Here is a 13,860-nt window from a genome sequence, read left to right as displayed (position 1 = left end):
GATGCTGATTGTTGGCTTGTTGTCGTCCACAACTTGATTTTGAGCTCCTTGGTCTACCTTGAGCTCTACCAACAAGGCTCTCAGTCATATTATCTTAGCAACTCCTAAGTTTGTGGCCCTATATTGTGTCTTTGTTGTTGACCTTGCTACTACTTACTGTTTCTTGCTCTTCCAAAAGCCAAGTTGCCTCCAACGAACATGCAATATCCAAATTTGACCCCCTGTGATCCATATAATTCGCCCAATCATAGTCAAAATAGCCCTCAATGCTTATATGCCCATTTTTTCTAAAGTTAACTCCTTGTTTGGTGCACTCTTCAGATACCTCAGAATCTGATACAATGCATTTATGTGACTTTTCCTCGGATCATGCATGTAGCGACTCACCACACTTCAAATGATGTCGGGAAAATGTGACTCAGATAGATGAGACGATCTACCAACCTTTGGTACCTCTCACGATCAACTGACTCTCATGCCTATGCCCTCAACTTTCCCTTCTGATCAATTGGTGAAGCTATAGGCTTGCATCACGACATGCCCATCTTTGTAAGCAAGCTTAACACATGCTTCTCTTTGATAGAACTATGCCCTCAACTCCATGAGCCACCTCAATCCTGAAGTACTTAAGTTGTCTCAATTCCTTCATATCAAACTCTTTGCCTGCACTTGTCTTCAGCTGAGCAATATCACCCTCATCGTTCCCAGTGACAATCATATCATGAACATAACAAGAATAGTAATGTGACTACCATGTTGTCGAAAGATCACTATGTGCTCGACATTTACTGTTGATAACCCATGCCTACCATTTCTTTCCTGAACCAGTCAAACCAAGTTCGAGGATATTGTTTCAAACTGTATAGTGATTTTCTCAATCTACATACCTTGCCCACTATTTGATTTGTGTCGAAACCTTAGGGTATCTCCTTGTACACCTCCTCTAGCAAATCCCCATGAAGAAACACATACTTCACATTCAGTTGTTGTAACCTTCACCCACCATTCACAACCAGAGAGACAAGCGTCCGGACTGTGTTCGTCTTTGCCACGGGTGCAAATGTTTCATCATAGTCAGTGTCATATATTTTACTATACCCTTTCGTCACCAACTTTGTTTTGTAGCGATCAATCTTTCTTTCTGAGATATGCTTCATTATGAAGACTCATTTGCACTCGACTGCCTTTTTCTTTTATGGTAGCAACGCGTGCTCCGGTGTCATGTTCTTATCAAAAGCACTAAATTTCTATAGCATTGAAGCCTTCCACTTTGGATCCTCCTTTGCTACCTGTCAACACTTGGGTATAGAGAGTATCTCCAAATATGCAATGAATGCTCCGTGCAAAGGTGAAATGTTTGAGTATGTGACAAAATTAGCAATGTCTTGTGGGAAACCAAAGCGATCAGAAGAATCGCCCGCATTGCTGCGCCAATTTTCCTTAAAAGTCATGGGAGTGAGAGGAGATGAGAGAGGAATCATATCACTTGTGTAATCGAATTTCAGAGTGGATGATCTAGGTTTCTCAGGAGTCAGGATAGATCGGGACAAGAGATCTGTTGGCACGAGAGGCACAGCAGGCCTGTTTTCTCATTCTGCCATTTCCTCCTTATATACACCCTCAACTCCCCTTGAGCTCGAGTCTCAGCACCTTCAGGCTTATTTTTCTCATTTGAGGCTCTTCCTCAGTCAATCCTGGTGTTCTTACTAAACTTACAAGAATTGCACACAAGGTTCTGTTTATTTGTCTTTTCATACAAAGATGGATACAAGTGACTCAATAGATTAAACGATGAGTGTTTCATGCGCTTGCGATGTAGCAACAACACATCCTTCACATTCCTCCCAAATCCTCCTACTCCAGCACTCTTTATCATGGATTTCAAGATTGAGTCTATCTCTTCTCTATCCAAGTATCAGAATCTACTATGCCACATGTTGTCCAAAGTCTCCCGTCAGCCTCCGTCTCTTAAAGATCACCATAGGAATACATAGGAATATCAAATAAAATAATAATACATTTTAGTTAGAGTATAATGACACTAATGGATAAAAGGTTCCTTGGAAATGAATGAGCAAACAAAATATTGGACTTAGTCATAGAATTGATACACCTCACTGTATCCTTACCAACCACAGACTGTGTTGTACCGTCAACAGTCTGAATGCTCTCTGGAACTGCTAGGTGAGTATATGAAGAAAACTAACTGGCAACACCTGTCACATGTTTAGACGCACCAAAATCTATTATCCATTCTAGTGATTTTGTGGATGATATAAAGGCAAGTGGATGTGTATCACAAGTACTTTTGGTTGAGTGAGCATAAGTAGCAATGTTTCTCCTAGATGACGATAAGATGGATGCATTCTCGATCACATACCTGCTGCTCTCTACTTCCTCTTCAATATCTCTAGGAGCTTGTGATCCTCATTGGTAAAGACCACCCATCTATATGCCACGCTCAATCTAAAACACCCATATGTGTTTCTCAGTCTCAGCATAACTCCTCTTTAGTTTTGCCCAAATGTTTTTCACTGTTTAAATGCCATCCACTGATGTGACAAACGATGGAACCATCGAGTTGAGTTGTCATGTTCAAATCAATGCATGTGTGGTCCTCCACTCATACCTCTCACTACTGTCACACTTTGGCCCAACCCCTGTCAGATATCCTTCTAGTGTCTTCCATAATAGAGCATCCTTGATTCGACGCAACCAACTCAGTTCATCGATCTTCAGATCCACAGGAGGGAGATCTAGTTTCACATGCGTCGGAGCACATGCTGGGGTAGTGGCTTCCGACAAGTCGCTAGCCCCCTGTATGAGCCCGATCAAGATTTTTAGAACTTCAAGATCTATCTTCCTCAGAAGTTCTAAACCTTTACCTGTCGCGCTATCTTCGTCTCTAAACATCCTCAATTTAACTATTCTCTAGTCTTTGTCGTCCTCTCACGCATGTAGAACCAAAGTCCTCTCCTCCACTGCTCTGATTTCAACTCTACGGCAATCCGACAACCGAAGGTGTCTTCGGTTCAATCCTAGGGCAGGCCTAAGAAGTGTTCACGCCTCAAACCACGATCCTATAGTTGTTCTCCAACTAACTGTATCGCGAGGGTTCTTTCCCAGCAACTGTATAGAGAGGGTTCTTTCCTAGCGACTCGCGTGGGTTCACGTCGGAAACCGGGATCCCTTAGCTGCCTTCCCAACGAACCGCGATCTTGTCGCTGCATTCCCAGCGAACTGCGATCCTCTCATCCCCTTCCAGTGAGCCGTGATCACCCCGCTGCCTTTGCAACATGCTCTAGTTGCGGCTGCTTGGAGTTGACAAAGCGGAAGAAAGTAAAATCGGAATTTTGGTCTCAATCCTGATGATTGAGCAGCACGAAGGACGAACGGCTGGCAGGTAGGTTAGGGCTATACCAAATAAAAATACATGCTAAAAAAATTTACCCATTTCATTAATGGCTTGAGCTTATATAGGTTTACTACATTTACAAATAAATCCTTCTTCTATTTATAAAGACTATTACATACAAATCTCAACACATCCATGTCGGTCGTTTTATTTTTTTTTTTAACTTTCGTTGGTTTGAAAAAGTGAATGATTTTGTGATTTTGAAAATAATTTAAATATGAATATAACCTTTTTTTTATTTTTAAAAGTAACATTTTAATTTTAAAATAAGTGAGACCAAACGTGTCTCGCATTTTAAATAGTTTAGATGATTAAATACAATACTACAAGTAATACACTTATCCCAAAGAATAAATATATCACTTGTAATAGAGATTCAATCACCTAGACTAAAGAATTTGTGACATCCGTTTTGGTCTGCGAAATATTTTTATAAAAAGGCCAACAAGTTCCCCTACCTAACATAAAAAATTAGATAGGGTTTATTTTATCTGGGTTTCTGGTTTCCTATAGAGGCAAGCCCCTATTGTTAATTACATCTTAAATGATCGAAATCACTTAAAAAAACTCTCGATTAATATCAGGTGGTTTTACTTTCAAAATTTCAAAGTTTAGGTTTTCGCGATTGGACATGAGAAAATCAAATGAGAATACTCAAAATAGGAACAATTATTTAAGGAATCCAAAGGGAAGAAAAGTAGGGGATATCACAGATCTGGGGAAAGCCCCGGAGATGTCCCAACTATCCTATTGTTTGGCTTTATGTCTTTTGAAATGATTTAATTTGATATTTCAGTCCTGCAAATTATTTATGATTTAGGACTTATGTTTACACAATATCAGACTGTGCAAATAGCCTAAAAATATATGAGGATTTACACCGTACAACACGGTAACCTCAAAACCCTAAAGTGTTAGGACTTATAATTGCACAACAGAGTTGTGCAAAAGCCTGAAGGGTGATCCTATGGGTTGTTATTTAAACTAAAGAAAGTGATAGGTGATGTGAATGTGCTTTGCTGCTGCAGATCCACCTTGAAGTTGTTTCTTGTCGTGTTGCCCACGATTTTACACAATATCAGACTGTGCAAATAGCCTAAAAATATATGAGGATTTACACCGTACAACACGGTAACCTCAAAACCCTAAAGTGTTAGGACTTATAATTGCACAACAGAGTTGTGCAAAAGCCTGAAGGGTGATCCTATGGGTTGTTATTTAAACTAAAGAAAGTGATAGGTGATGTGAATGTGCTTTGCTGCTGCAGATCCACCTTGAAGTTGTTTCTTGTCGTGTTGCCCACGATATTCGCTCCAAGCTTCTCGTAGTAGCACCTCCTGGTTTAGTTATAGTTTTGAACATGCTCCTAACCACTAGGTTATTCTATACTAAGACATAGCAAAAACTAAGCAATAAAACATGCAGCGTGAAAGAAAAGTAATAATGTACTGTACAGTAAAGAGGAAAGATAATATAACATACTGAAAGAAGAGTATAACGTGTTATAAAGAGTAGTATAACATGCTGGAAAAATAGTATAACAGACTATGAAAACAATATAACATGTTTTGAGATAAAATGTTGTAATATAAATTAAACCTGTACACCTGGTAGGTTCATTGCTCCTTTAAGTTTAGCTATTATGCGTTGTGTAAAAGAGTAAAGTATGACCTGAAAAAGACTTAACAGAAACAGGTAAATCATAGGAAAAAGATAGACAAATAAGATAAAATACAATATTACACATAAATGACCAAAAATAGGAAATTTATATGTGATATTGGAATGTCCCCAATTGCCAGGAGGATTTGAGTGTAAGACAAACTCAAATCCCGGAGCATTGAGTTTCAGTTTGGTCAAGTTAAGGTAAGAATTTCATTATTTGATCTAATTAAATCAGTCATGAATCACAATCTAGTGCACCCTCGTGCCTAGTATCCTAGTTATCTCATGAAATGGGATCAGATGCCTGGCTTCTTAAGATCATTTGAACATTAGGAAGATGGACTCTCTCAAGGTGTGCTCCTAAGATCTAGGAAGTCTACACTTTAGTTTAGGCCTGAAATGGGTGTCCTTTCCTACCAAAATTGGTGTCCCGGACGAGTTGGCGCAATTCAATTTGTCGTCGGAGGTCATCCGGAGAAGTTCGCATTTTCACCCGTCCTCCAGGCTTAATTGAAGGCCGTCGTCGTGCAATTTTGTGAATTTTGTGCATTTGGTATGTGTATATGACGAAAAAATCGTGATGATGTTTTTCCTAGGGCTTGAACTCTTATTGGGAACTTCTCCCCGAGTCTTCACATAATAGCCCTTAATCGCTCGTACATAAAACGATGGGTTCTGGGCCATAAATGCTAGACATCACAGGAGAATAGGAAGTGTTTGAAATTTCTAAAATGGGTGGGTCTCAATTCTAGTTTTCTAAGATGGTCAATAGGAACTCGTAGAGCTAGATCCTAAGATCTGGTCAATAAGAACTCCTAGAGCTAGATCCTAAGACCCTAAAAAATGAAATGACCTCAAAAAGAAAAAAGAAATGACCTAAAAAATGAGGTCAACAATCCATTAATTTAATTGGCTCAAATTAGGCTGCTGGCATTCCTTCCTAACAATTCCATTATAATTATCATCTTGAAACTTGCTTTTCTTTTTCTGATCTATTGAATGCCACTAACCTCCCTTCAAATTGCAGGCATAAAAAAAATTATGCTCATTTCATTCAGCACATTAGTTCGCATGATTATGCATTACAAGGTTCCGTGGCAGATGCAGAGCTACTGTTATTCACATCTGCACAACTACAGATTGATTCCAAGGGTGCGCAACAGGATTATGTTATGAATTTTTTTTTTTATATTAATCAAGGACTGGAGTTATTTTGATCCGAGTCAGAATTATGATATAAATTTTATGATTTCCTTCTTACAGACATAGGGGGGAATATATATCTTTGGGGTGTATTTCGACATTTGAAGAAAAAGAAAGCTAGTCATGTAGAAGAAAAGCCGTTATCATGCAGCCCTTCTACACCTAAAGCTTCTTTTCCACAGAGTCGATCTAAGGCTCCCCTAACTGTTACTTCCATGGAAGTTGCCGAGCAGGTTCAAGTTGAGATGGAGATTGATATGTTGGGCGGTCATCCCATTGGAAGAACTGATGTGCCCGTGAAGCTCGAAGATGCTCCGTCTCAGTTTTCGAAGCCCGTTCGGAGGCCTCCTGTGAGCTTTGCCACTAAAAAGTCTGTTAACTCACCTGTTTCAGGTCCTCCACCGGGCTTTCCCATTCCAGCATACCAAAAGCCCATCCCGGCACCTCCGGGTAAGCCAACCAAGGATCTTGCATCGTCTAATTCAATTAAAAATTAGGTGAGGTTCTATCTCTAGTTTTTTTTTTTTCCTTTTAAATGCTATTAAATTTACCCTGGTAAACGCTCTTACCATGAATGAACTATCAAGACGGTTTATGCACCGGTGTGAATTATGATATAAATTAACCAATTTCTATTTCCTTAATTTTTATATTGGAAGACTTGCATGCATTCACTCAATTTTTAAGTATTTACTGATTTACATGTTGAACTCCGGAGCTTCATTTTTTACATACACACGACCTTACCTATGCATGAAAAAAATTATTTCACTATTCTAAAGAGAAAAGTGTCATGGTCCCTTGACTTCTAACACAGGGTCATTTTAGCCTCAAAGTTTATAAAAATATCAATTTAGTCTCTAGACCTTTAATTGGGGTTGAATGCTTGTATGGAGACTAAATTAGCACTTTTATAAAATGGGATTAAAAATGACCCAATGTAAACATTCAGGGATAATTTAGGCACTTCACTCCCTTTTAGAAGTTAAAATGTTGGTATTTTTTTATGTTATATTGGAAGATTTTCATGCATATCACTCAATTTTTATGTATTTACTGTTTTACATATCTAACACCTGAGCTTCAATTTTTACATGCATATCACCTTACCTTTGCATGTGAAAATTTATTTAACTTTTTTTAAAAGAAAAGTTTCAGTCTCTTGACTCTTTGCACAGGGTCTTTTTTGCCTGAGAGTTTATAAAAATGTCAATTTAGCCTCCAAACTTTTATTTGGGGTTGAATACTTGAATTTGTCTACAAGGAGGGATATTTCAACCAATTTAAAGTGTTTGGAGACTAATTTAGCACTTTTATAAACTTTGATTAAAATGACCCAATGTAAAACAATCAGGGACAATTTAGGCACTTCGCTCTCTTTTTAAAAGTTAAAATTTTGGTATTTTTTATGTTATGTAAAAGATTTGGGTGGTATAAATGTATGAAGGAATGTTTAGGTGTTCGATATGTAAATACATAAGAATTGGGCGGCGTGTTTTGTAAATGTCCCTTTTATGTTTTATAATATAAGTCATAATTTGGTTAATGCAGCCCTCATGAACTAACTGGAAACCATTGTTTAAAACATATGGCCAATCTGTAATGAAATTAAACTCATAACCAGAATCTCTTTTGTTGATTGGTAATTTCTGGTCATCATATTTCCTACTTCTGTATTTAATTAAGTCATTTCAGTTTTTAGGCAGGAGTTGTGAAATTATGATAAGAAAATGTTACAAAACATCTGATCAGCAGCACTATTTCCAGGAAATTTTCTTATATATTTTGCACAGACAATCATGAGGCTCAATTGATGGCAGCACAGCACTATTCATGTCTTGTTCAAACCTGGTTTTATAATTGAAAAAGAAATTCAACGATTGGCTGAAGGGAGAGGAGAGGGCTGCTGAATAGAATTGAAAAAGATATGTAAATAGAAATAGCTAAGAAATGTAAATAAATAAAAAAAAGCTTTAGATTTCTTGATTAGAACTGTGTAATTGATCTTTGGTAGAATCCTTTGTTTGGGTCATTTTGAGCTTCCCAGATTTGGAAGAGCTTGATTATGTAATTTGGACATTTATGTAATTTGAAGTTTTTTCATATGCTTTATTTAGATCCATGATGGTTGCATTGATTGATATCTACTTGTTATTCATCAATTTTTGATGTGATTCTGTTGATTCAACGCGCATTTTCTGTCCAGACACCTGACTTACCTCTACGTGCGGCGCAGGTTATTCATGAGTTATTTTTATATTATTTCTGGATTATTTTTAATAATCCCGAAATAATCTAGAATTAACCCAAAAATAAAGGCCGCGAGTTATTTCTGGGTTATTTCGGGATTATTGAAAATAAACTGAAAATAATTCAGGAATACCTTGCGCCGTACGTAGAGCTACGTCAGGAGTCCGCACAGAAAAATTTTTGGTTGATTCAGGCTTAATGTTGGTGTTGTTTTAAACTGCTTATTTGTTTGTTGGGAGATAAAATCTGAATTAAATTTGTTAAATTTTATTTCCGCTTTCATATGAAGGTTGTAATTATGAAAGTTATATGAAGGTATATGAAGGTTGTAATTGTTATATGAAGGTTGTAATTATGAAAGTTATATGAAGGTTGTAATTATGAAAGTTTAGGTTGTGAAATAGATAAATATGAAAGTTTTTTAGTGTTATGTATGTAAAAATGTAAAATATTCATAATGGTTGGTTTTTAATAATTCATTAAATATATTATTTAGGTCATTATTAATAATTTATATCATTTTGTAAACTCAAAATTTATTTATTTCAAAACTCAAAATTTTATTAAAACTCAATTAATTAAATATATTAACATTTTAGTTTTTAATATTTTCTTTTATTTCAAAAATCCTATTTAAAAAATATTAACATTTTATTATCAGGTTCTTTTTTATTTTATGATTATAAAATATTATTATATATTAATTTATTTAAAATATTTTTAATTCTTTGTTTTTAATTAAAATTGTTTTTAATTAAATCTTAATTTAAAATGATTAAATCTTGGACATAACAAATTTGGGCCGTTTTTAATATTATTAACTAAACGTTTTAAATTTCATTTTAATTAAATCTTAATTTTAAATATGCAGCATGGCTCTTTTAAAAAACTTGCTCCTTCTGCTAATTCCTCCTCCCAGCAGCCTCAAATCCTCATTAATATTATAGAAGTGGCTCTTTTAAAAAAATGGTCCTACAAATTATGCGATTTACAAAACTAGCACTTTCTTTCATAATGCACCGGCTTCTAGCTAAAAAAAATTAAAAAATAAAAAATAATTGCTAATTTTATAAATAAAATTAAAATATTAGAGATTGAAATATATAAAAATTATGTGGTAATTATAAATATTTACAGGGTTTCTATCTAATTAATCCTATTCATTAATTCCAAAAGCAAAATCGCTTTTTTGTTCTCCCTTCGTTGTATAGGAGTTGAGGTGCAGAGATCCCCGGAGGCAAGAGCAATGGCGGATCAGCCGAAGAAGCGATGTCTCTACGACGTGCTCGCTGTGAGTCGCGATTGCTCGCCGGAGGAGATTCGTTCCGCTTACAAGCGCCTCGCCCTCCAGCTTCACCCCGACAAACTCACCCAATCCGGCGCCACTAACGCCGCCGGAGAAGCTACCGCCGCCTTCCAAGAGCTATTGCACGCTTATGAGGTCCTCTCCGATCCCAAGGAGCGCGCTTGGTACGATTCTCACCGCTCCCAGATTCTATTCTCCGATCCTTCTTCCGCCTCCAAATCGCGCTCCTCGTTCTTTGATCTCGATCTCTTCTCTTTCTTCTCTAAGTCGGTCTACTCCGGATATACGGATTCTGGTAAGGGTTTCTTCAAGGTTTACGGCGACGTGTTCGGTAAAATCTACTCGCAGGAGCTCAATTTTGTCCAGAAATTAGGGTTGCAATCTGATGCAGTCGCTCCTGCGCCGCTTATTGGGAATCTTGACAGCCCGTACTCTCAAGTGACGGCCTTTTACTCTTACTGGTTGGGCTATTCGACTGTTATGGATTTCGCTTGGATGGATGAGTATGATTCTTTTGCCGGACCTAATCGGAAGGCGAGGAGACTCATGGAAGAGGAAAACAAGAAGGTGAGGAAGAGGGCCAAGAGGGAGCATAACGAAACAGTGAGGGGATTGGCTGCCTTTGTGAAGAAGAGAGATAAGAGGGTTCTGGATATGCAGATGAAGAAGAATGAAGAGGAGGAGAAACGGCGGACAGAAGAGAAGGAGAGGAAGAAAGAAGAGGAGAGGAAGAAGAAGGAGAGAATGATGCTGTACCAGGAGCCCGAGTGGGCAAAGAATGATCAGGAAGAGAGCAAGATGATATGGGATGACGATGAGGATTATAAGAGGAAGAAGAAAGGGAAGGGTGAGGTAGAAATGTACTGTGTTGTTTGTAATAAGAAGTTCAAGTCTGAGAAGCAATGGAAGAATCATGAGCAGTCTAAGAAGCACCGGGATAAGGTTGCAGATCTGCGGAGTACATTTGATGATGAAGACGAGGCATTGAAGGATGCTGGTGAGGAAGGATTATGTGTGAGTTTTGACTTTGAGCCTCTGGCTGAGGAAGATGAGAGTTCTGAAGGTGATAAAGATAAACTTTCTGAGGCATTTAAAGATGATTTAACCTTGCAGGTAGAAGGAGATGATAATGGAATAGGGAATGGTAATGAAAATCATGATCTGAAAAGCCATGGGAATCCTATGAATCATAGAGTAAAGAGAGGGACTGGTACAGAGGATGTGGTTGGGGATACTGATGGAGAGATAAGTAGATCACAGAGGGATGACAGTGAAGTTCATGAGAGTAATAATGGCTGCTTGGAGGAATTTTCTTCTTCAATTGAGGAGGTTTCAAAAATTTCTAGAGGAGATCAAGTTACTGGTAAGACTATGAAGTGTAAAAAGCAACAAGTAGATGGGAAGGGGTCCGTGAGGAAGGAAGCCATTCAAGCAAAGAGCACATCAAAAGGGAAGAAGCAGAAGGTATTCACTTTTGGTTTCTCTGCCATTAGTTTTGCCATCCTTGTTTTGCTGCTTGCAGAGAATACCTTATAGTCTTAGGCACCCTAATATGAAATCATGGTAAAACAGTTACTAGTTAAAGCATGAACAATTGTATGTTTAATATTTCAAAGCAGCATTTACACAGCACAATTGTTATGTATTTACATATGTGACACAAACTTTGACTTTTACATTTATACCACCTAAATAATTCATATCACATCAAAAATATCATTATTTTTAACTTTTAAAAGTGATATAAATCTTTTCATGCATAGGTAAGGCGGCGCATATGTAAAAATATGAAGTTTAGGAGTTAGATATGTAAATAAATAAGAATTGAGTGGTATGCACGTAAATCTTCCTATTCCAAGTAGGGATGGTAGAATGTTGGTAAAACCTTTATTCTGTTTTGGGGTTTGAAGATAACAAGTATAAATGATTGGTGTATATTTTGTATAAGTCAGTTTGGTTTGTTGTAGAAACATGGAGATCTAATGCTTGTTCTTATCTTTTTGAATGAGAAAATTTGAAGTATTATTGAAAAAAATAAGATTTTTGTGCTTTTTAATTTTTTCATAAAATAATTATAAATTATCATTTGCCTATTATTATTGTTAGTATTTGTTTTTGGCTATTGAGTGACCAAAATGAAAATCAATATCTTTAATGATTTTCTATGATATTGTGGTTTGACTTGATCAAAATTCATTTCTAAGGCCATGTTTTTTCCCCCCTTGGTTCTTAATCATTATATCAAAATGTCAAATATTAAGTTTAGGGAGTCCTACACCTTTTTATATATTTAACTCTCCTAGTCAATCAATGTCTTCAATCATTCTTTGTGCATAGCTTATTATAAGATAAATCAATCTTAGACAATGTATTTAAAACTTTATCAAAGCTTGAGCTTAACTCAATTCAATTTCATATTTGACAAATTGTGCTTTGATAATATCATAAAGAGTTCAACTTCGATCCTTGCACTTATAAAAGGCTAAGAGACAAAGTGTGAGATCAATGATTTTTCATCCATCCAGCATGAAATAATGTTTTGTTGCTTTTGCTTAGTTTATGGGATTGATTATTGAATATAAGAGGAGAGAGATGGAGAGCGTAGGAGGGAACTAGAGGGATAGTGAACTTGACTTTTACACTCGGATAGAAAGTGCTCTATCGTTTATTAAGAAATTTCATGACTCATTGTTTTAATAAGGGGTAGCTTCAGTGGCTAATAAGATTAGAGAGAGTCATCTTAGATGGTTTGGTCACATTAAGGTGATGTCTCACAACATGTAAGATTTAAATTACTATGATTGAGTAAATCCTCAATGGGTTAAATCTCAAAACCAAATATTCAAATACACACACACACACACACACACACACACACATATATATCTCACAAACTGTTTGGCAACGAATTTAATAAATCCTGTAAATCCAATAAAATTGTCTGATAATTTATGCTCTATCTGATTCTTCCCGCCTTAAATCCACAGCAGACGAACTTAAATCCATCGAATTGAGGGATTTACTAAATCCGGGATTTACGGACGAAATCCGTGAAATATAGATTTATCGCATCTCTGGATTTCTTTTATCAAAAACGACCTTCTGGCAAGATTTCACTTACATCCTGCATAATTCCTTGCTTAAATCTGTTGCCAAAAAGCCCCTAAACGTTGACAATCTGATGATCTTGTTATGAGAGTAAATTTTTTTAGATTTGACATATTGTATAAAAAATGATCCTAATTTGTTACAATTAAATGAAAATATGACACTCAAATCCACAGCGGACGAATTTAAATCCACCGAATCGCGGGATTTACTAAATCCGGGATTTACAGATGAAATCTGTGAAATCTAGATTTATCGCATCTCTGGATTTATTTTGTCCAAAACAACTGCCTGACAAGATTTCACTAACATCTTGCATAAATCCTTGCCTAAATCCGTTGTCAAAAAGCCCCTAAACGTCGACAATATGATGATCTTGTTATGAGAGTAGATTTTTTTAGATTTGACTTATGTTAAGAATGGTAGAGGTAGACCTAAAATACTTGGGCATTTTGTATAAAAAATGATCTTAATCTGTTAGAATTAAATGAAAATATGACACTCAATAGGGCGCAATGGAGAAACAAGCTCAACAATATGACTTGTTGTTGAGCTTAACTCATTCAATTTCATATTTGACAAATTGTGCTTTGATAATATCATAACAAGTTCGACTTTCGTCCTTGCACTTATAAAAGGCTAAGAGGCAAAGTGGGATATTAGTGATTTTTCATCCATTGAGCACGAAATAATGTTTTGTTGCTTAGTTTATGGGATAAATTAATAAATATAAGAGGAGGGAGATGGAGAGCATGGGAGTGAGCTAAAGGGATGATGAACTTGATTTCTACATGCATATAGAAAGTACTCTATCGCTTTATTAAGAAATTTCATGGCTCATTGTTTTAATGAGATTTAGCTCTAGTGGCTGTTGATCTCAATTTTCGTGAGGTCTAGTATTCCTCGTAGGAGT

The 13,860-nt window shown here is 36.5% G+C and overlaps 2 protein-coding genes across 11 annotated transcripts in view; both read left to right on the top strand.

The window, feature by feature from the left end:
• LOC110031997 overlaps window positions 1-8,355 on the top strand; it is a 98,723-nt gene extending 90,368 nt beyond the window's left edge. For 7 of the 9 annotated variants that reach the window (XM_020735488.1, XM_020735484.1, XM_020735483.1 and 4 more), the window contains 3 exons: window positions 6,108-6,232; window positions 6,344-6,780; window positions 8,051-8,123. In XM_020735488.1, coding sequence (XP_020591147.1) covers window positions 6,108-6,232; window positions 6,344-6,780 — 562 coding nt within the window. In that variant the 3' untranslated portion in view covers window positions 8,051-8,123. Of the gene's footprint in view, window positions 1-6,107; window positions 6,233-6,343; window positions 6,781-8,038 lie in introns of all 9 variants that reach the window. The other 2 variants (XM_020735482.1, XM_020735481.1) reach the window with 2 other exon arrangements.
• Window positions 8,356-9,702: 1,347 nt separating this feature from the next.
• LOC110032005 (DNAJ protein JJJ1 homolog) overlaps window positions 9,703-13,860 on the top strand; it is an 11,459-nt gene continuing 7,301 nt past the window's right edge. For both annotated transcript variants that reach the window (XM_020735501.1, XM_020735502.1), the window contains exon 1: window positions 9,703-11,303. In XM_020735501.1, coding sequence (XP_020591160.1) covers window positions 9,780-11,303 — 1,524 coding nt within the window. In that variant the 5' untranslated portion in view covers window positions 9,703-9,779. The remainder of the gene's footprint in view (window positions 11,304-13,860) is intronic.

This window comes from Phalaenopsis equestris, unplaced genomic scaffold, assembly GCF_001263595.1.
Source record: "Phalaenopsis equestris unplaced genomic scaffold, ASM126359v1 Scaffold000873, whole genome shotgun sequence".
Lineage (NCBI taxonomy): Eukaryota > Viridiplantae > Streptophyta > Magnoliopsida > Asparagales > Orchidaceae > Phalaenopsis > Phalaenopsis equestris.
This window is presented reverse-complemented; position numbering and strand designations above follow the sequence as displayed.